At 39.2% G+C, this 22,833-nt stretch overlaps 1 protein-coding gene across 2 annotated transcripts; it reads right to left on the reverse strand.

The window, feature by feature from the left end:
- Positions 1–221: 221 nt before the first annotated feature.
- Positions 222–19,439, reverse strand: ARL5A (ARF like GTPase 5A). 2 transcript variants are annotated; one of them, XR_012641419.1, is made up of 7 exons: positions 19,069–19,439; positions 15,710–15,770; positions 12,366–12,513; positions 10,270–10,353; positions 7,360–7,511; positions 5,538–5,862; positions 222–595 (listed from the first exon to the last, which is right to left on the reverse strand). XR_012641419.1 is itself a non-coding variant. In XM_074967338.1 (6 exons), exons 1-6 carry the CDS (start codon positions 19,112–19,114, stop codon positions 5,814–5,816), a joined length of 540 nt encoding a protein of 179 aa, XP_074823439.1. In that variant the 5' UTR covers positions 19,115–19,439; the 3' UTR covers positions 3,755–5,813. The 2 variants fall into 2 exon arrangements, 1 of the variants encoding a protein (XP_074823439.1); XM_074967338.1 differs by lacking the exon at positions 222–595 and having other exon boundaries at positions 3,755–5,862.
- Between the last annotated feature and the right edge of the window lie 3,394 nt (positions 19,440–22,833).

Here is a 22,833-nt window from a genome sequence, read left to right on the forward strand (position 1 = left end):
ATGAATGCCATATGGCCAAAACTAGTATAATTACTCTGAGGTCCAGACATGGCATACAGGAGGTATAGCAAAGTCTGCCCACCTCCAAACTGGCTGTCTTCATCATTTCAACTACCTAGGAAGCATCTGATACAAAAAGGAAAACAGAATCTTAGCTAAAGGAGACTGAATTAACTGCAATTTTTAAAAAATGAGCACAAAGCAAAAAAGGTTCATTAGTTTAAGTATATATGTATTCCCCAAACTTCCAATTTGTAACAAGGTCTGCACACATTATTTCTGTCAATTTAGACAGAATTTTGAAGACAATTTAGGTAGTAAACAACAAATACATGTTTAAACACTTTTAAAGGCATTTTAAAAAAACAAAACAGTCTAGAGTTTAAAATGGCTCAGATAGTTATTAACCTATCATACACAGTGTCTTAAAATTTATTGACCATAAAACAGTTCAAGCAGTGGTTCTCCCACTTTTTCCATCTGTGAACTCCTTTGTAGGAGAATAATCCTCTCCTTCGCCTTCTCTTCCAACCGCTCTACTTCCTCAGGAGATTTGTTCAGGAAGCGTTTCAACAAGAGCAACATGAACCGCTGGCTTAGAAAAATAATGTACAGTCTATTGAGTGAAACAGCCTTTTCAAGTTAATTCAGTACAAATTATATCTTCAAATTTAAAATAGCCAAAGACACTCAAAAAACCTGTGTATATGCACAAAAAGTTGTCTTATAATGTACAACCAAACCCAAGAGCCACTTAGATGGCACTGTTAAACTTTCTTCAAATAAAAAAATAGCACTTGCATGCATATAAGAACATTCTGTACATTCGATAGGTTAATAAAAATAAATCAACTGGTAAACCCCAATAAGGCAAGGACACAATTCTTTTCTAATGATTTTTGTTGCAACCATTTTTTTCAGATCTGTACATTAAATGCATTTTCTCACCTCAATAATTAGGATATACAAGTCACCTTTGCAATATTGTACATCTCATTACAATATGCAGAGAATATCCTCAGTCTCTCATTAGTTCCTGTCTTTATGCAGTACCATACCATACTTAACTTATAACATTGAATGATGCACTAATTAAAGGCTGGATATTACATTCATTTGAATGGATTCTCTCAAAAACTGCTTTCCAGACATACAATTGGTTTTACAGTAGCAAAATTAATGCCAGGTTTTTTTATGTAGCCAATTAAAAAAATTCCACTTAAATGCTTTTATATGAAGGAACACTTGCAGGGCCTGAGTCTTCTCTTACCATAATTTCCTTGCTTTCTGGGTTTAAGTCATATACTTTAACGTTATTGGAACCCAGTTTCCGTTCTCTGGAGCTGATCTGTTAAGAGATTAAGTTACCCTCCCTCCCACAAGATAAGCTTTACATCTACACAGTAACTGACAATTGTGGGAAACTGAAATGTTTGGAATGTATGGGTATAGAAGGTTCTGAATATTGTGTAAAAAAAAAAAAAATTAGTCATCAAGTAACTATAGGTTAAATCGGGAGGGAGGGAGGGAGGGAGGGACAACACCACTTGTGTTCACAGAGCTAGATGCATGTATATAACAAAGTTTTGGGCTTCACAGATTGTGGTAGGTGTTTATCAAATACATCCAGCAGGCATGCACAATTAGGAATATTTTTTCAGCATGCATAGGAATTTAGCTACCATGTCTCCCTGCAGTACAATGAAAATTATGAAGCTAGATGTCAAGTCTCCTAGTAACTTTTTTTTAAAGGGTTAATCGAATGCAGTTATGTATTTTTCAAGATACTAGTGGCAATTAGACCATATCACAAATTATTCAATCAAGTGTATCTTTCAGTTTTCCAGGATGGATATTCACAACTCAAATGCAAACCTTTCAATACTAAGGTCATTTTGAGGTATACATGAACTTAAAAACATAAGAAACTGAAAAAAAAAAAAATCACATTCCCAAGCTGTGTACCAAAGACCATATACTACCCTCAGTTGGAATTGATCTCAGTGGGAGTTATATATTGAATGAAGGCAGAATAGGACTCTACAATTCAACTGGGAGCTTATATAAAAGAAATTTGTACAAAAGGCAAGAACAATAGGGAGAAGATGGAACTCCAAACCATTACCAAAAGCAGCACAAATGAAGTTCTGTGATTTACTATTTAATTTAACTGTTCAGACTTGGAGTGGTTTTAGAGAGTTAATGAAATTAGGGAACAGCTTATATGCAAAGAGAATTTCTTCTATGTACAGAATTAAGCCTTAACATATCTGAATTAAGTTTATAATTAACATATCTCCATGCATAACAAGGAGCTACATATTAAGATGTACATCAAAGAAGGGTCTGCAGTGGGATAAAACCAACAAGCATGAACTGCATACAGATGCCTACATATTCTGTGTAAAAAGTTCACATTACAATAATTTGGAAGAAATGCATAAATTCTCTTAAAACACCTTCAGACAGACACAGAATCTAATTACATATTACAATGATGGCCTTGGCAGAAAAGTATCTGGGTGCAAAAACTCTACTTTGTATAGTGCCTTATATCTGAGCACCTGGCAAACTTTAATGAAGCCTCACAACCTTCTCGGTGAGGCAGGTATGGTAACTGCTATCCCCATTTTACAGATACGGGAACAGAGACAAAAGAAAGATTAATGAATCACCCAAAGTCACCAGGATCAAAACCCAAATCTCCTATCCCTGGTCCTGTACTCTAAAGTACTAACCAATACTACCTGCTTATATCTTCAAGATTAGCTAGTTTTCCCCTGAAAAAAAAAATTCCACATTCTAAAAGGTGCAATGAAATATCATAAGCAAGAGATAAGTAAAATTAATCAGCTGATAAGAACGAACACCACACACAAGATTCATATCAGTGTCATACATATCCCCTCTTGATTACCAGTTTATAAATCAACAATTCTCCAAACATACAACGCTGGTGAAGTCCCATACGTATTAAACAACACAGGTCCTGGCTATAGGAGAAAGGCAACCCCACTTTCTCTTTTCTGTTTAAATGGGATCACCATTAGTTTTAAAAGTAAGATTAAACCGAAACCACACATGTGCAACATTGAAGGTAGCAGAAAGAAGTGGATGGATTACCTAGTTTACCCTTAGTTAAGGCTCCACTGCTGCTCAAAGCCCATCAGATTGTATGTGGTTGGTTAGATTATAAATACTTTGGGCCTGGAACAATTTATTGAGTGTGAATGCTGTGCCCTGTGCATGCAATAAGATATTGACCCCTGATGGGAACCTCTTGCCACTACTTCAACACAAATAATAAATCACATGGATATTTGGCTAACGCATTGAGATAGAAATGGATAGTTTCCCTGTCACCTGGAAGAGGGAAGATAGTTCACATGCATTAGAAGGTCTCCAAACCCTGTTTGTGATATAAAAGTCATGCTTTTAGAAAAATATTTATAGATTCCCTTCAGCCATGCTACTTATTAGGCAAACATTTTAAGCCATAAAAACTTGAACAGGGCAAGAACAGCAAATTCCAGGAAAATATTTTTAAAAATTGTACACGAATACTGTTTTGCATTTCATATTCCGTTAATAAGAGTGATTTTTATCTTATTAAAAAAAACTTTAAAATTTAAAAGCAACAGCGACAAAAGAATACAGCACTTCAAGCATGAAAGAAAATCTAGAAAAAAAAAGTAGTCATGGTACTCTAAGATGATTATGAGTGTAGTTAAGTCCAGCATTTTTCTTTAGAGTAGGAAAGCTAAAATTATTCATTTCTGTGTTCAAAGGATGCAAATTTTGTTTCTTGAAAATACCTCCAGATAAAACAGTCTTAAAGAAAAAACAACAATGCAAAAACATTTACACATTATGCAATACACCAGTTAGTTACTAACACTGATCTCTGTGCATGTCTTTTATGTAAATAAATGCATGTATGAATTTAAAAAATGGACATCGCAGAATCTCTATCAGCCAATTAGCAAAAGAGATTTCATGACTACATCAGAAAGTTACATTTCATACTTGGGACAACTCAGCTGTTAAATACACACTTTTGAAGTGGTCTTCATTATTGTCCCCATGAATACTATGTCAACATTTTAACCAATACAATGCAGTACACAAATAAAATAAACTAAATTAAATGGAAACTGGATGTGTTTCACAACCTCACCTTCTAAAGATGAGTTCATAACTGCCTTAAAAATTAAACCAGGTTTAAAATGGTCTTGTCCTTAAACTTTTTTTTGTCAGTTTTACATTATTACTTAAATATACACATGTACAGAATAAGACAGAAAATCTGTGATTATGATTATGCACACATTTCATGATACCAACAACATTTCACACCACCCAAGTGTTAGTCTCATGAAGAACTAAAATCTTTTTCACCCATGGTTCTCAACTATTTCCATATTAGGATCCCCACACGCCTCCCATTTACCAATACAGGAAGGACAGGATAGTCATGATTCCCATAGTTCTTTGCATATCCCCTATGAATCATGACCATTCAGTTGGGGCCTCAGCACTGTGATGCTGAAGCATCATTTACATGCATCATTTAATTCTGAGTTTTCACATGGACTTCTATAGGAGCAGAATCAAGCATCAGTTACGGTAGAATAGTGTATCCTCTCTTCTCCCCCACGTCAGTCTCTTATACACAGATACAAATAGTTACTTCAGCAATTTTGGATCACCACCAGTCAGTATCCTTTTTCTCTGAAGACATATTAATACAAAATAGACTGTTCCGTAAGATTTCTGGTGAGAACATTAAAGCACACTTTTTTGGTCACTTCTTTGCATAAGGAAAACTAAGACACATTTTCCCTTTATTAATAGTGAAGATTTACCCCCAAGATAGGAATCTATCATAAATACTTAACATGATGTTGAGCATAAAACATAAAGCAGAGCAGAACACAGGCATATTTTGGAACGGTCTTATCCAACAAAGTGAGAATGCTAACTTTTTGGATTCTTTACCTTTTACCAAAGTTTTACAGTTAGTTGCCAATACTGAACAAAGTATAAAATCCACATTCAGACACACTATCCTTTTTTGTGATCATTCTTAATTGCAGAGTATATATATGAGAAACATAAAAACCAAAAGTCTTAAGAGATTTCACTTTATAAAGAAATGGTGCACCAATTATTTGGTGAAGGTTAGAGCAGTACAGAGAACAAAGGAAAAGCAACTGTGACATGTCAACAATCTCAACATTAGTACTAGTCTCAGTACACTGAGATTCAGTGTTATTCACTTTTTCTTGGAACAGATTTCAGTTAACCTATACTTGAGGTATAAATATACACAAATATGTACAGTACACATAGAGGAAAATATTTTTGTATCTGTAGCACATTTCAACAAGTTTTTAAAATACTGGAAAGTCAATATTTATGCCACTGATTTGCTTGCTAATTTACTGGAATAACGAGGCCAACATCTTCAACTAGGAAGGTTATATTGGAATATAAAATGTAAAGTTAAAAATTCTTTCCCCTCACTTCATACTCACCACACACAGTCCTGAGTGGCTTTATCTTGAGAAGAATGTCAACAACAGTTTTTAAACCTATCTTCAGAGGCAACGAATGGGGAAAACAAACTAGAACCTTCATCTTCATCTGTTTTCAAAGAGGTGGCCTTAATATGTGTGTGTGTAGAAAATAAAGTTGAAATATAAATACATCTAACCCACTATTTTTGCAGGTTACCATAGGTACAGTTAACCAAGGTACCCATAGGTACAGCATTTTTGTATGCAATATCGGTGCAAAGAGGTCATTAAAAATCATCTGATTTTAAGTCTTGACATCATCCATTCAAGTCCTTGGCACAATCTGTAAATAAAAGAATTAAAATATGTATTTTTGCATAAAAAAAAAAAACTACCTACAAATATTCTGTCATGGTAACTTTAGTCAGAACTCGGACAGCATGTGCTTGTGAAAGTCCTGCAACCTTAACAGGTTCAATCTACACAACAATAAAAGTAAAACTGTAAACAACCCCTTAACAGTATGACTAGGCTTGGAAGGATTAGATTTTTAAATTGGTAAACGTTGGCGAACGTTGATTTCACCATACATACACAAACCAATGAAAAATATCATCAACAACAATAAAAATTGACAGATATACAAAGAAAAATGCTACTTGAACTTAGAGTTTGATTTAAGGATATTTTCTTTGTATATTTTGAGATGTGCTATTGGTGATTTGTGTTTTAATGGTTATACAGCTTTAAAACTTTTTGAATCTCAGCATCAACTGCCATTAAATAAATTACTGCCTGACCTCCCCCCCCCCCCCCACACACACCATAATTCACTGCAACTGTGAACTCTTAAAAATTGATAGAAATGGGGAAGAAATCTTAAAAATAAACATTGATATTATCCCTCAAAATGATAAAGTAAAAATCAAATTCTGCCAAGCCTAAATATGTCACCACACTGACCTGATGTGACCACATCTAGGGTCAGGTCAGTCTCTGTACCCTCTGAACCATCACTGCTCTGCTGACTTCCAAGAGTATCAGTTAGGTTGTGGTTTATATGATGTTAACATCTGTTAACAAGAAACTAGATTACTGAGCCAACTTAAATTCTATCTGAGCTAGACAAGCTCTACAACCTAGAGGAGAAAGGCTCTACATTTCATTACCATTCAGGATACCACTAAAATTCTCCCAAATAATCTCGAATATGAGTGCACTCAATTGACAGTGTCAGATTTGAAATGCTCTTTTTGAATTTATTTTAAAATAAATAACTAGTGTCACTTTGGAGACTTGGCATTAAAATGTGTCTTCAAGTCACCTTGGTCTCTCTCCATTTTATTTTGCTTACTTCAGTGACAAATACCAGAAAAATAGATAAAAGGTTTCTTAACTCCCTGGTTCACATAAGCAAGCATGTGTTCTCTGTAACAGACATATCTGCTTTTCATTGTAACTGGCCACATAACTGCCACTGCTGTGTGCTTTAACAAAGACTAGTGAGGTGAGTTTCGCCTTTTAAAAAGCGAAACAACCCATACACGTAATGAATAGTATCTCTTCACAGTACACAACAGTCATTTCCCAGTGCTACTAGATCTCTGGGGCAGGTCTTTATTTTTCTTGAATGTGCTATATGTTGCTGAATTTAATGCAGGGCCCTAAGAAGAATTCATGTTTAAAAGGATATCATTTTCAATGATTTTCAGTGTTGCCTTGAGATTCCGGTCCCAGAATGCAGAAGTGTGCTAGGGGATGTATGTCAAATAACAGCCTATGTATACCAAGATACAGGTACCAAAATTATTCAGAAAGTATTCCCAAGAAGAACTCTTACCCCTCGCCAGTTAGAGCACAGCATGCTTGGATATGCCACTGGTGATCTTTAACTGAAGTTAGTTTCAGAAACTGGGATATTTCAGCTATCGTCATGCACTCTTTAACATCTTGTTTGTTAGCAAAAATAAGCAAACCTGCTTTCTTTAAGTCCTACAGAGGAAAAGACAGAGAAAAATGTTTAGAGGCTTAATTATTTTTCTATTATGATTTCAGAGATTTTCAAAGTCAAATTAGGTTTCTGATTTGGAAGTGTCTTTATGATCTTGAAAACATTTGTGCATGCATCTTTCACTTAAGTGCCAACACACATTCTGCTTTTAGAATTCTGAAAGGTTTCAAAGTCCAGAATGAAAACATATTGCCAGTGTTTCTAAGTATAACTGAAATTTACAAAGTCTGAGAGTAACTGCTAGTCTAACAGTTTCTGACTGGCAGTGGAAACATTTGTCATTTTGTTTACAGAGTTTTTTCCACCTTTAAAATCTGTTATGGATCCACAGTGGATCAATAGTTCACTCCAGGGCCCGTGGACAAGGTGCATTATGACTGGCATCTGTAAATTATTACCCTAAGTGCTAATCATTATTTTCCTACCAAAAAAAAGTTCAACAAAATGACTAATGAAACAAATGCAAGTCTCTTAAATACCCAGTGTCATACAATTGATATACTAACTACAATATTAACTACAACATCCTCCTTGTAAAAGCGTTTCTCATTTATATTGGGGATCTTCCCTTCCCTCCAACATGAGTATTTTCTGCTACCTAAAACGAAAAGGCTGGTTTGCAAGAGGCATCTGAATCATTTGTGGTATTTTCACTCAGAAATACTATATTGGTCTCATTCATCTCCCTTATCAAAGCTTTCTTCTGTGGTTTCACTAGAGAGAGAGAGAGATATATACTGTGTTCTCGTTTAGTCAATTATCACATATGAATTATTTAATTATCTTTCTAGGGCTTCAATATTTCCCCACAGCCTTGTAAGTTGTTTTAATGTTTTCTGGTCAATTTTATTTTTTTAACTCCATTTTAATACTCAAAATATTCCCAACATTTCTAGAAAGAATCAGATGTTCTCAATTTTTTTGTTTCAGTTCACAGAAGACCTCTACAGGTTTAAGTCTCAGCTTGCTTTTGGTTATATTTTGTTAAGTAAAACTACAAGACTAAGAGCTATTTGTTGCACAGAAAGAAGCTTCAGTTATTCAACAAGGAAAACAACTCTGACCCCATTCAAAAAGAGGTGGGAGGGAATGAGGAAGGAACAGAGTAATGGAAACCTTTTCCTGTTTCTGTACCCTCACCTCCTTGCAGCAGCCAAGAGCCTGTGGAGTGACAGAACAGCCAGAACACTGATCTCTGCTAGCGAGATATATATAAAAGATGGAACCCCTAATCAAGGTCTGGAGACAGCACCCTAGTACTTCCCAGCAGCCATGGATGGGTTCATATAAGTGCTGCTCTTGGACTTTGGGCTACCCTCCACCCTGCTCTTCATCTACCTCCAGACAGCAGGTTTAGTCATCCAACTAACAGTTATGTGCTTTCCAAGTCAGGCATTCAGAATTCTGTCAGACACTATAGACAGATCACTTTCTTGAATTTACTTTACTGTATAGAAGAGCATCACTAATTTAAGATCACAACATTGTGCAGTTCTTAAAAAGAGTTATGTTTTCTTATCAAGATCTTTTCCAATCAAACCTGTACATATCTCAGAAATTAAAACCTTCTGTTCCAGCTTGCTCCTGGGACAATTCCTCAAATGTAGTTAAAGGTCTAGCTAAGCCATCCTGTATCCAGATTTCACAATAAAATGTTTGACTTATAAAAACTGAAAACACAGGATCTTTATACTATTTACATTATTACATATTTCTTGGTAGGATTTCAAGTCAGGACCCACGAACAGCTGTCTCAATCTGAGTAATCTCAGCTCTTACCCACAACGAATAATCACTTATATTTCCAAGGGATAAAGTCTTGATTATTAAAGAAAGTAGCTAAGGAAAAGGGCGTTGGTGTCAGGAATTTAAGACGTTGGTCCAAAGCAGGATTTGAACAAAGAAATTGATCTGGAAGAGTGGGTCTCTATATGGGAAAGAGGATATAAATCTTCATTTTGTGTAGTTAAAAGAAAACTGTTATACAATATGGATGGATCTTAACTGGAGTCAGATGCCATCATATCTTTGTTAGTAGGGAGGTGCTCTGTTAGAGGGGTTGCAGGAAAAGGGGAACATACTTGCACATGTGGTGGTTGTGTCCAAGAATTAAGACAGTTTTGGGAGGACATCATTACAGAGATTCATCTATGCAAAATATCAGCTTCCTAGAGAACCTTAATGCTCTGGCAGAGGATACACATTTCAAACAGAATGACAAATTAACTTCTTTGTTATTGTTAGCAGGAAGAATTAATATTGCACATTATTGGAAAAATATGACTTCTCCTATGGAATTGTGGTACAGTAAAATATGGACTGTCCTTGTTAAGAGAGTTTTTTCCTTTACAAGTATGTACACAAGAGAATGGCTAAAAAGAGGATAGGTATTTTGAAATCTCAGCACCCTTTTTAGCATATTCAGAAGAGGAGGGCTTCCCAACCAGCATGCCACAAACTTTAGCCAGATTTTTTGAATATTAACCTTATCCTGAAAAAGCAATGTATGATGTGGCATGTTAATGTTTCATTGTAACTTTGCCTTAATAAAAAGTTTTTTTTTTAAGTTATGTTGTAGTAGGAAAACGAGAGAGAAAAGAGAAGAGTCAGACTCATTTTTTGTAAATATATTTACAAATAACCAAGCGTGTAAGGTAAATAATACATTCACATGCTATTTATTTGTGAGAAAGAGAGTTGTAAATGTTCACCAAAAACATAAAAAAAACCACTACTCACCTCATGTGCTAACATTTTATAAAGTTCTTCTTTAGTTACAGAAATTCGCTCTCTGTCTGTGCTGTCCACAACAACGATGACAAACTTTAAAGGGTAAAAAAGGATCAGTAAACAAATATATAGTGTGCATACTCTTAAATCATGTTTAATAGATGTGCACCCTGGGTCATAAGCAAAGTGTTAACTTCCTCCCTCATACGTAGGGCCCTACCAAATTCACGGCCATGAAAAACATCATGGACCATGAAATCTGGTCTTTTGTGTGCTTTTACCCTATACTATAGAGATTTCTGGGGGGAGACCAGAGTTCCTCAAATTGGGGGTCCTGACCCAAAGGGGAGTTGCAAGAGGTCAAGGTTATTTTAGGGAGGTTTCAGTATTGCCACCCTTACTTATACACTGCCTTCAGAGCTGGGTGGCTGGAGAGCAGCAGCTGTTGGCCAGGTGTCCAGCTCTGAAAGCGGAGCCCTGCCAGCAGCAGCGCAGAAGTAAGGGTAGCAATACCATACCATGCCATCCTTACTTCTGCGCTGCTGCCTTCAGAGTTGGGTGGCCGGAGAGTGACGGCTGCTGACAAAGGGCCCATCCACACCATGCCATCCTTACTTCTATGCTGCTGCTGGCTCCTCATGGTGAGCAGCCTCCGCTGTTCAGGTGCCCAGCTCTGAAGGCAGCGCTGCCATCTGCAACAGCGCAGAAGTAAGGGTAGCAATACCACAACCCCCATACAATAACCTTGCAACCCCCCCACAATTCCTTTTTCGGTCAGGACCCCTACCAATTACAACACTGTGAAATTTCAGATTTAAACAGCTGAAATCATGAAATTTGCTATTTTTAAAATCCTAGAACTGTGAAATTGACCAAAATGGACCGTGAATTTGGTAGGGCCCTACTCATATGCATATTACAGTTCTGCTCAGAAATCAGTGGTTTGTTGATAATTCTAGTATTAAAATATTTGTAATTTATGTTTAAGTTGGTAGACAAATAAATTTGGCATGCAAAATTCCTGATTATTTTATTTAAGTCCTCTTTTAAGTTGCTTATTTCTACAATTCAGGAAGCCTGCTCTGTTATCATGACTTTGGATTTCACTTTTACCCATTTTAACTGAACAATTGTTTCTTAAGTTTCTGCAAGCATTTAGGGTGAAATACTGGTCCCACTGACTTCACTGAGGTCAAGATTTCATCCTGAATCAACTACAATTTTAGGGGTAGATTTTCAGTGGTACAGAGGCACCCAATTCCCATTGACTGGAATATGATATACTCTTACAAAAAGAGCAACACACTAACTCACAAAATTCCTTCCCCTACCTGCCCTGCTATTTTGCAATGAAATGACTAGCAATTATTTTCAAGGGGAAAGTGGGTAGCCAGTGCTAGGGTAACACACATACGCTCCGCAACCCCCACGTCAAGTAAAAGCATGCAGTTGGAAGACAGGAAATCTAGAGTTACACGCACATCTGAGTCTTTTGAGAATGGCCAAACAGCTACAGTGTTTATGATGATTAAATCATTTTTCAGAAGGTAAAGTTTCTTCATTACTTAGTACAGGTGCAGAGTATAGAACATTTAGCACTGAAGGAAAGCATCTTGATAATACAGCAAAGGTTCCAATTTAACTACATAGAGTTGCTGATATCACCATTGAAGTACTTTTCTTAAAGATACATGAATATTGGTGATGTATATGTTGAAAGAGTTCAGTGTGGGTTTTGTGCCTTATTCAGGTTGTCTGTGAAAAGCGTAAGGGGAATTTTCACGTGATTATTCTCATTTTTAAAAAGGGTACCTTACTTGGAAAAGTTCTTACTTGTTTTGATGGTTAGTTTCTGGTTCTTTTACATTATACTGTTTTGTTATGTAGCTTACGTGATATATAGGTGTGAACTGAAACAGCATGCTAAGGAGAGAACATACAAATTGAAATACAAGCATCCAGAATGCCTACAAAGTGCTACAGTAATATCTGAAATGGAGTAAGATATAAACTTTAGTTAACCAAACTCTCTCTTGGATTATTCATTAAGATGTTATTTTAATTCCTTATAAGAACATATCTTCCAACAGGGAATAAACTCTTACCTCTGTGTTTGTATAATAAGTATTCCATGAAGATCGAAGAGACTCTTGCCCTCCAATATCCCACATTAGAAAACGTGTGTTATTAACCACTATCTCTTCTACATTGCTGCCTATCGTAGGAGAAGTATGCACCACTTCATTCATAGAACTGCAAAAGGAAAAGAATGAATGATCAAAAACTGCATACGCAATGTTGACAAAAGTCAACTGTATTCGGAGATGCACTATCACACATACTAGACCACAAAATTGGCCCATTTTTAAAAACTAAAATGGACAGTTGTCTCAGATTGGAAGGCTCATCTGCAGAATGGTGGTAGGCATTCCTTGACACAACAGAAAGGTGAAGAAAAGAGCGAGCAGATGAATGATTTACTCTTGTTCACTCAGTGAACAAACTATAAAACTGAGGGCTTGTCTACATTACCCGTTGGACCGGCGGGCAGCAATCAATCCAGCGGGGGTCAATTTATCCTGTCAAGTATAGACAAGATAAATCGACCGCTGAGCGCTCTCCCGTCGACTCCGGTACTCTACCAGAATGATAAGCGCAAGCAGAGTCAACGGGAGAGCGTCAGCTGTCAACTGACCGCAGTGAAGACACCGCGGTAAGTAGATCTAAGTACATCGACTTCAGCTACGCTCTTCACATAGCTGAAGTTGCGTATCTTAGATTGACCCCGCGCGGTAGTGCAGACAAGCCCTGAGAGAGCACTTCTTTTTGACTCTGTTTTAAAGGCTTTTACTGCTTAAGGGTGGGTAGAAAAAAAGTCAAGTTTCCCCCCTCCCCCAATGAAACTTGGCACAATGTAGCTCAGTCTGGGAGAGAATGATTATTCTTTTCCAACTCTGAAATAAAAGGAATGTTGTTAACCACTTGATTTATAAGACTGATGAAAAATAATAATAAATAATAAAAAAAACAAGACAACCCCATCCCAATATACTATATCAGTTCTCCTCTTCCGTTTGCCTAAACCTGCCACCATAAGCCAAAAACCACTTACCGTATATACTCTACCATAAGCCAGATCGTTTATAAGCCAACCCCCACAAGATGGAGGAGTAAAAATGGAAATTTTTTATGACCCATTCATAAGTTGACCCTATAATTCAGGGGTCAGCAAATTTTGGCTCCTGGGCCATCAGGATAAGCCACTGGTGGGCCAAGATGGTTTGTTTAATTCGAGCGTCCGCAGGCATAGAGGTAAACTTAAGTAAACAAAGTGTCCCAGCACGCCACCTGCTTACCCTGACTGGCCGGGACAGCAGCTGGTGGGGAACATTGGGGGGGGGGGGGGAAGAGGGAGAAGCTGGGGGTCAGGGGCATAACCCCTATGACCACCCTCCATATGACCCCACACTTAGCCCGGGACCCCCACACTCTCCCCATCCCATCCCTTCCCACCATAGCTGGGGAGGATGTCTCTGGCCTGGCTGGAGCTGCTCCGGCAGGCAAGACTGGGCAGCGCGGCCGCAGCATGTTCCAGCAAGCTCGGCCGGGTGGCACGGCCACAGCGTGCTCCAGCAGGCTGGGCAGCGCGGCCACAGCCTGCTCTGGGGGGCGGGGCCGAGCAGCACAGCTGCAGCCTGCTTTGGAGGCTGGGGAAGAGCAGCATGGCCAGAAGCGGAGAGACTCTGGCCCTGCCTCTTCCCTTCTGGCTCTGCTGGCTGTGCTGCCTCTCCTTGCTCCCTCTGTTGAGGGGAGGGGCTGTGTCCCACTTCTGCCGCTCTATACCCGTTCATAAGCAGACCCCCTTCTCTGATGCTTCCCTTTTTTAATAAAAAAATTCGGCTTATGAACGAGTATATACGGTAAGTTAAAGAAAATGTATGAGAAATGATTTTTAATGGAGATCAACTGCTTTGTCTTTTGAGGAAAAACCAAGATATTTTAAAATGCTGTTTTGCCAAGACAACCAAAGTAACACATTAGAAGTAGTATTCATGAGTATCTAAAACAGGGATTCAAAGTAATTGAAATGTATTGCAGTACTGCCCACACAAACATTTTCAAGAAAAATGAAGCATTTTCAAGAACTTGCTTATGATTGCTATTGCCATAAACTGACCAGTGCACTTGACAAAAATTAAAAGACTGTCTAAAGTTTTCCAATTTCTTCTAACTCTTTGGTTGCACGGAGAGAGATTTGAGTCTTGAAACACTGTTAGAACATTATTTGAACAGAATCCAGCAGGAGTGGAGAGGGGCAGGGATAGTCTAGTATTCTGGGAAAGAATCCCCACTGCCCAGTGGTATATGAGCATGTAGTAAGTAATTTAATCATAACATACATTTGTAAGGAAGATGAAATAAGGGCAGGGTCAGAACAGAAGGATTAGAAGTAGACAGAGCAACAGACAGAAGGGAATAATGAAAATGACAGAGCAAGACACCTTTGCTTGAATTTCATATTTAAAACAGAACATACTCAAGTCATATATTTAATTAATTTATTTATTTAGAATCTCTTTACTTGTGTTCCTAATTACAAACATTTTTAGACTTAGGGAAATTGATTTTACTTTTCATAACGTATGGGGTTTTTTGCATTTTTTTCAGCCTGAACACTGATAATAACTGAGTTAGTTTCACTTTCTGGCTTTTATTGTGCTAATGTATGCTTAGGTTGCAAATACTGCATGGGCTTTGAGTTTCAAACAAAACAACATTAAAAGAGTTATAAATACATCTATTTTGAACAAAATCCAAAACATAAGCTTATGGTGTAACCTAGACGACAATAGCCCTTTAAACACTCCATGAACAGTTCTTGGGATTGAGTCAGAAGAGTTTTCAAAATACTGAAGTGCTTACTGTGAAAAGATACACATCTCCCTATTAAAAAAACCTGTAACATGAAGATTAGAGGTGGTTTTGTCAACCAATTCAACACAAACAGCTTTTACTACAATGGATCTTACCCCAGGACCCCATTCCTGGCTGGCTTTTACGCACTAGATAGTAACAACACTTCCACAAAATGTATGAATCTCAGTAACTTTGTGCATACTGGTAGTCCCCCCGACATCATAATGTATACATATTATAAATGTCATTAAGATCCTGAATTCTGACCAGCAAATAGCCATAGCTTGTTACGGTGCATTGATATTTATGACACAGTTCATTAAATATACGTAGCTCCAAACCCTGCTGATGGGCCAGAATCAGATGCTTTCTAACCAGTCAGACTACAGGATTTCCCTTTTATGTATGAAATGATCACCACCTATGCTCAGTGTGCTGCTCTTAAATGGGGGTTAATGAAAAATCAGAGGAAGCTACAGAGTGGATTTTTCAAAAATACATTTTTGACAGCAAATTCATACTATGTACTTACAACTGGTAAAGGATGGTTGTTTTTCCTGCATTATCCAGACCAACAATGATTACTTTGTGCTCTGAAATAAAAATTTTATTGGTAAGTCACAGTTACCACTGTAGCTAATAACACTTTAGCGCTTTTCAGCAAACAGTTCACACTGGTGCTTGTTTTAAATTTTTTTTTTTTTTTTTTAAAGCATCAAAGCAAGTTGTATACACAGATAGTTCATGTATAGCACACAGCACAATTGGGCCTTGATCATTTTTTCAGCACCTCTTATAAGTAAATTCATTTTGAAACCAAATGCCAACCTCAACCAAGTATTTGTATTCATTCAGCATCTCTTATTTCCTAGGTTTCAGAGTAACAGCCGTGTTAGTCTGTATTCGTAAAAAGAAAAAAGAAAAAGGAGTACTTGTGGCACCTTAGAGACTAACCAGTTTATTTGAGCATGAGCTTTCGTGAGCTACAGCTCACTTCATCGGATGCATCCGATGAAGTGAGCTGTAGCTCACGAAAGCTCATGCTCAAATAAACTGGTTAGTCTCTAAGGTGCCACAAGTACTCCTTTTTCTTTTTTCTTATTTCCTATTTACCATAATGTAAATTGAAGAAGTAGTACTGTTGGTAGCTACTCATCATTGGCTAAAATACATAACTTTACTCAGTTTTATTGACTTCAAAGAGAACGCACATGTGAGTAAGGGCTCATCAATGTAAGCAAGGGTATTCTTTTGCCCAAGTGGTCTTCAGACATGCTAAAAATCAAGCCACTGAAGTATACCCAAACCTCAACCACAGCAGTAATTCCTCCCATTACAGCTGCATTTGTTCTATTACAGGGGATCACATAAGTCCTTTTTTGTTTTTAATCAATATTGTGTGGTTCTGTTTTATAGCTCAGAGGGTATAAATTGAAGTTTGAACAACTTGGCATAACTGCACAATATTGTAAAAATGGCAGATTACCTGACCCCCTGTAAGTAGGCACTTCTGTTTCAGGTGTGATGTCGCCAGCATACTGGATGCTAGGAAATCACTTGGAGCAGAAGACCTGCAGTGGAGCTGGATATTGCAAGACTTTAAAGACAAAAAAGTGGGGTTTAAAAGTTTTTGTGCTGAATGGAAAATGCTCTGACTACGGGAGCCATTCAGCATGGTGTATAAAGTTGTATAAATTCATTTGAAAAGCAACTTTAAAGGAGCTTACAAATTCTACCTACAGAAAAGTTAACATGCATTTTATGTGATACTAGAGATCTTTCAGAAGAAAAAGTGGCATTAGGAACAAAATATATTGTCTCTAAAATAAGCAGTTTTCATGACAGCTATTAAGACTTACTGACTGTCACTAATAAAACATACATTAAGCAACAAGACCCGATAGAGCATATTCAGCAGTATGGTATGATTCTATGTTAAAAATATTGATGTTAAAAATAAGTTTTATAAATTATTTGGGGATGAGCAAAATATTTATGGGATACCCTTCTAGCTGCTATTTCCCTCCACCCAATGCTGCTCAGAATCCCAGTTACATCTTAATCATGGCTACAGGTGTCATTAATGCTTCCTACATAGTCCAGCTAGCTTTTTTTTTTTTAAAAACACAAATTGAAAGACAAATTGCAAATAGCTTAATACTGTATATAAGGTTAAAAAATAAAACAAGCCATGAAAAAGGCTGCTAATTAACAGAAAACTACTGTAGAACACAAGGTATTCAGATATTCTACTTGTTACATCTAGTTAAAAAAATGAGACAATGCAAAAAAAATTATATAGGAAACCCCTTCATTACCACCTGATAAGGCAAAATTCAACTACCATCAAATTACTCACTTTTCAACTCGGGGGGACGGGATGGGGACACAAACCTACTTTTCTTTGCAGAGTTCGTATCTATTATGGTTACAAGTAACCTAAGATTATTTTAACTACAAGTAGTACATTTTTAGAGCAACTTATTCACTTTTTGCATTTGACAGCAGTTTGCTTAGTCAGTTTTATTTTTTCCCTTGTGCAGGTTAGTCACTTCCTTTTCTCCTGAAACCCCCCCACCACCATAAATACAGCAGAGAAGCAGAAAAACTCGTAAACACGTTAACTAAAAGTTTTCCAAAGTATTTTGCAGTGTGCCTTATTGTGACCACAGAATGCATATCTGAGCAGTGTACTGTGGTAAGTGCCACCATGTCTCATTAAAAAAATTTATCAAACTAGGATGTGTGTTATGCTCACTACTTATTTATTACCTGACCCAGGGTAAAAACTGTGATTTGGACCCTTTTCATAATTCCTGAAACATCTTCATGTCTGTAGCACTTTCATGAAGCAGTATGTCATATCTGTCCTTAAAGGAGTGCTGTTTTGAGTACGGTATGCTTTCTCCATCTTCACTTCTCTGCCTAATTTCTACAAATCACTTCTATACCTTTATTCTTTTCTGCCAACTCTTGTCTCTGGCTTTAAACACATTAGTAAGGGACAATTATTAAGTAATGTTCAGCAAATAAAAAGTAATGTGTGGAGTTCATTTGTAAAAGATTACTAGCCAACTTTTCTGTTAAAACTCAAGAGCAATTGGACTAAGTTGTTACATGGACTAGAAAAAAGAGAATATTGTATAAGAGTAACATGGCAGGAGTAGTCACATTTGTCTTGAAGCTAATCTACTGAGGGAAGGAAACGTTAAGTTGTATTTGGTTCATACTTAAATAATTCATCTCTTGGCCTTCAAGTACTCTGTGATCTTCACAGAGCATTTTTTCCGAAACATAAAAACCAAACTAGCTTTTGTAGACTCATTAAGGCAAAAGTCTGTAGAGATGCAGAGAAACAAGTTTACTTATACAAACAGAGCATGCTTGATACAAAGGAAGTTAATGATACAGCTTATTTCTTGAACCTGTGCTTGCCCCTTGGGAAAAACAACAACAATCGAATCTAATCTGAGCAGAAGAGGAACGTGGTGTATTTTAGCCAAAAACGGAGCGACCCAGTGCTGCTTTCGGACACTTTTCGCTCCAGCTGCAGTATGAGGAGTGACCCCCTCGGCTCCTCACAAACGCTTCTGAGTCACAGCGGAGACACGAGAGCGCCTGCTGCTCGCTCTTGAGCCCTGCACGCCTCAGCACTTCGACAGGGAACCTGGACTCGGGTCTGCCCGGCTCCCCCCGCCCAGCCTGCCCCGCTCCCACCGCGGGCGGTGTACCGATGAGGCCGCAGGCGCGCTGGGTTCCACGGAGCACCTGCGCCGGGTACGGGCGGCGAGCGTGACACGTAAACAGAGCGCGGAGCCGGCACTGCCACAGCGGAGCCCCGGGACGCCTCGACCGGGCCCCGCCTCCCCCAGGGCCCGGAGAGCCCCTCACCCTGGTGGTTGAACAGCCTCCAGATCCTGGTGAAGAGGATGCCCATCCTCGGGCGGACCCGGCCCCGCGGCAGCTCCCGTCTCCTCTGGGCTCCGCGGCGGCTCTCCCTGCTGGGCCCAGGGCGGCTCAGTCCCGGCCCCTGTCCCGCGCTACCCGACGAGGTGGCAGGCTGAGGCCACGCCGGGCCCGCTGGGGCTGCGCACTCCTGGCCGTGCAGCCCCCGCTCACGGACATCGCCGCTAGCCCAGCTCCCGTTTCCGATCCGACTTCCCGACCTCGGCTTCGAGGGGGGAAATAAAATGCAGCGAGTAGCTCCTCCCGGCCACCGTCCACCCGAAGGACCGAGCGAACGAGAGGGGGGCGTGGCGCTATGGGAGCGGATCATTTGCATACCACGGCCCGCCCCCTAGTGGGCGAGTTCTGCGAATGACAAGAGGCGCTCTCGTGACTCATCTTAGCCTTGTGGCCCTAGGCCACCGAACGAGCCGTCGCGCGCGCTCCGCCTGCAGCCCGTGCCGCCTCGCTGGAGGCTGGGCCCTTGCATACGGGGCGAGCCAGGGCAATGGGCGTGTGGCCTCCGCCAGCCAAAGAGCCGCAGAGGGCCTGCCCCTTACAGCACCCACAGCTCCCTGCCCATTCAGCCGCGCCACTGGGGCCGCCGTCCCCCATGCTTAGCGTCGCCCCTGCCAGCGCTCGGGGCCGCCCTCGGGCAACCGCCATAACTGCCCCCTTCCAGCCTCTGTAACTGCCCCTCGGCCACTGCCAACCGCCACGACTGCCCCTCCTGCCAACCACTGCTGCACTTGCCCATTGCTCCCTGCCAGCCCTCTGTGCCTCCCCCAGACCACTGCCATGGCTGCCCCTCACTCACCCCCTGCTAGCTGCTGCTGTGTCCATGCCTAGTTCCCTGGCAATCACCATCATAACCACCTCTCACAACTGGCCTGCTGTGACTGCCTAGGGTGACCAGACAGCCAGTGTGAAAAATTGGGATGGAGGTGGGGCGAACTAGGAGCCTATTTCAGAAAAATACCCAAAAATTGGGACTGTCCCTATAAAATTGGGACATCTGGTCACCCTATGACTGCCCCTTACTCCTTGCCAACCACCGCCATGAGTGCCCAAAACCACCAGTGCTACGCTGCAAAAAACACCACGTGTGACTGTGGACAAGAGAAAGGCTGTGTTGCCAACTCTTGATTTAATCAAGTCTTACAGGGTTGGGGTGTTTTTCTTAAAGCCCGACTTCCTGGAGCCAGGTGATTATATGAGAATCTCAGTTTTCATTTAAAAGAAAATAAGTTTCCTAGCCCTCATGGTTGTGGAAAGAATCTTGAAAATATGCATCCTAAGGGCTCAAAAAACAGAAGGCATATAAAAAGAATGCCAAATGTATTATCTTTAAAATCTCATGATTTTTAAGCCAATCTGAATATATTTAGGGGCTTGCCTAATGATTTTTAGATGTGTAGGGTTGTAAGTACTAGCTCTGTTTCATGCTCTGAGTTACCAGGGAACAACTGAAGGGTAAAATTCTGAGGGCTGGATTCTGATCAGGGTAGGGAAAGAAATGAAACCCACTTGCTGCACTTATATGGTGCAAAAGTTATTAAAATGTTTGTATGTATTATGGCCAGCAGCAATCTGCATTGACATTTTGCATAGGTATCTCAGGTAGTGGTACGCTCATAAACATGTGACCATACCATTTGCCCCTAGGCTGTGACTTAGAATGCCTTTCTGCAGTTTCTGTTGCAGAGGGTCCAACAATAATTCACTGTTAAACTGGAAGGATGTAGCAAGGGGTACTGCAGGGGGCTAGCCTGGGTCCTCTACTATTCAGTTTTTTCATTTATGACTGGGGTGATGAAATAGAATGCATAAAATTTGCAAATGAAATCAAGCTGGGAGGAGTTACAAGCATTTGGGAGGACAGGAGCAGAATTCCATAGTTTTGAATAATTTGTTAAATTGATCTGAAATCAATAAGATTAAATTCAATAAAGACAAGTGCAAAGTAGTACACTTAGGAAGGAAAAATCAAATGCACAAATACAAAAATGGAAATAATTGGCAAGGGGATGCAGAAAAGGATATGGGGATGATAGTGGATAAATTTAATATGAGTCAACAACATGATGCTGTTGCAAAAAAGGCAAATGTCATTCTGGGATGTATCAGTAAGTTTCACATATAAAACATGGGAGATAGTTGATCCACTCTGCTCAGCAGTGGTGCGGCCTCAGCTGGAGTACTGTACTGTGTCCAGTTCTGAGCACCACGCTTCAACAAAGATGTGGACAAACTGGTTACTGTCCAGAGGACAACAACAGATATCAAAGGTTTAGAAAACCTGACCCATAAGGAAAGGTTGAAAGAATTGGGCATGTTAGTCTAGAAAAAAGAAGACAAAAGAGGTAGGGGGGGTGGGGATATAGCAATAGTTTTTAAATATGTAAAAGGTAGTTTTGAAGAGGATGGTGATCAACTGTTCTTCATGTCCACCAAGCATAGAATAAGAAGTAATGGGCTTAATCTGCACCAAAGGAGATTTAGGTTAGATATTAGGAAAATCTTTCTAACTATAACTATACCTTTCCCAGCCATGAATAAGAGCTCAGTGTAGCTCCAGTCCTTGTCTCTCTCACCAACAGAAGTTGGTCCAAGCACTTGCCCTGAGCACTGAAACAGGCTACTCAGGGAAGTCATAGAATCCCCATCATTGGTGGTTTTTAAGAACAGGTTAGATAAACATCTGGTAGGGATGGTCTATGTGTACTTAATTATGCCTCATCGTGTAGTGGATGGGCTAGATAATCCCTTGAAGTCCCTTCTACTCAAACATTTCTATAATCCTATGAAGTTGTCTGCATGGGCATGGAGACAGACAGAATATGCATAGACAACTTCTATCCTGTTCTCCCCATGTTGACTGTGAGTTACCTAGCAGCTCCAGTGCATAAAACCTGCTAGAATTTGGCCCCCAAATCCTAAACCTGTTACACACATCCATGATTTTTCACTTATCAGTAGTCTTTTTTACTTCAGTGGGATTACTGACTAATTTTAAACATGCATGTGTTTTTTACATTAGGGCCCAAATTTGTAAGACCACTCTGCAGTACTTGCAGTCAGATTAAGTAATTCTCATCTGTAAGTAGGTTTACATTTATAGAGTTACTAGATTTGGTAAACTATGAGCACAGAATGAGTTCTCTGAAAAGGTCAGGATTCTTGTAAATTTACCATTATAGATGGGCAACATGAACATCAAAAGTGGGACACAGTTTGTTTTTTTAAACTTCAGAAAGCATCTTTGCATGTTTAAACCATGTTACTGTAAACATTTGATCCACCTCAAAAGTTATTCTACCAATCTTGAGCATGTATTTAAATGCTACTTATCTAGAGTTTAAAGTGGCCACTAAGACCCTCATTCAAGCTGCCTGCAGCATTTTTGCAATGTTTTTCTGATCCCCTAAGTATTTTAAAGTGCTATAACAGATTTTTGTTAAAAGTGACTGTATGTATCAAATGTATCAAAGAAATTTAGAATCACTTGAATGCCACAAAGAAACAGAGCGTACCACAGTGCATGTGTCAAGTTTTACATGACAAATGTGCCAATTGTCCCTCTTACTCTGGCTGTATTGGTTATTTAACAATTCTAAAATATATTCCAGACCACCTTCAAGAAATAAAAAAAATTGCTGTACTCGTGTGATACAAGAGCAATTGCACTGGTTTCCTCAAGACCACTGGAAA

The sequence above is a fragment of the Natator depressus genome, chromosome 11 (assembly GCF_965152275.1).
Source record: "Natator depressus isolate rNatDep1 chromosome 11, rNatDep2.hap1, whole genome shotgun sequence".
NCBI lineage: Eukaryota > Metazoa > Chordata > Testudines > Cheloniidae > Natator > Natator depressus.

Excerpts from the sequence above, each read along its gene's own strand:
- ARL5A (XM_074967338.1), bottom strand. The coding sequence starts at position 19,114 with ATGGGCATCCTCTTCACCAGGATCTGGAGGCTGTTCAACCACCAGG. Across the intron at positions 15,771-19,068 it reads GAGGCTGTTCAACCACCAGG|AGCACAAAGTAATCATTGTT; the intron begins GTGAGGGGCTCT and ends TTTTTATTTCAG. Across the intron at positions 7,512-10,269 it reads ATAAAATGTTAGCACATGAG|GACTTAAAGAAAGCAGGTTT; the intron begins GTGAGTAGTGGT and ends TTTCCTCTGTAG.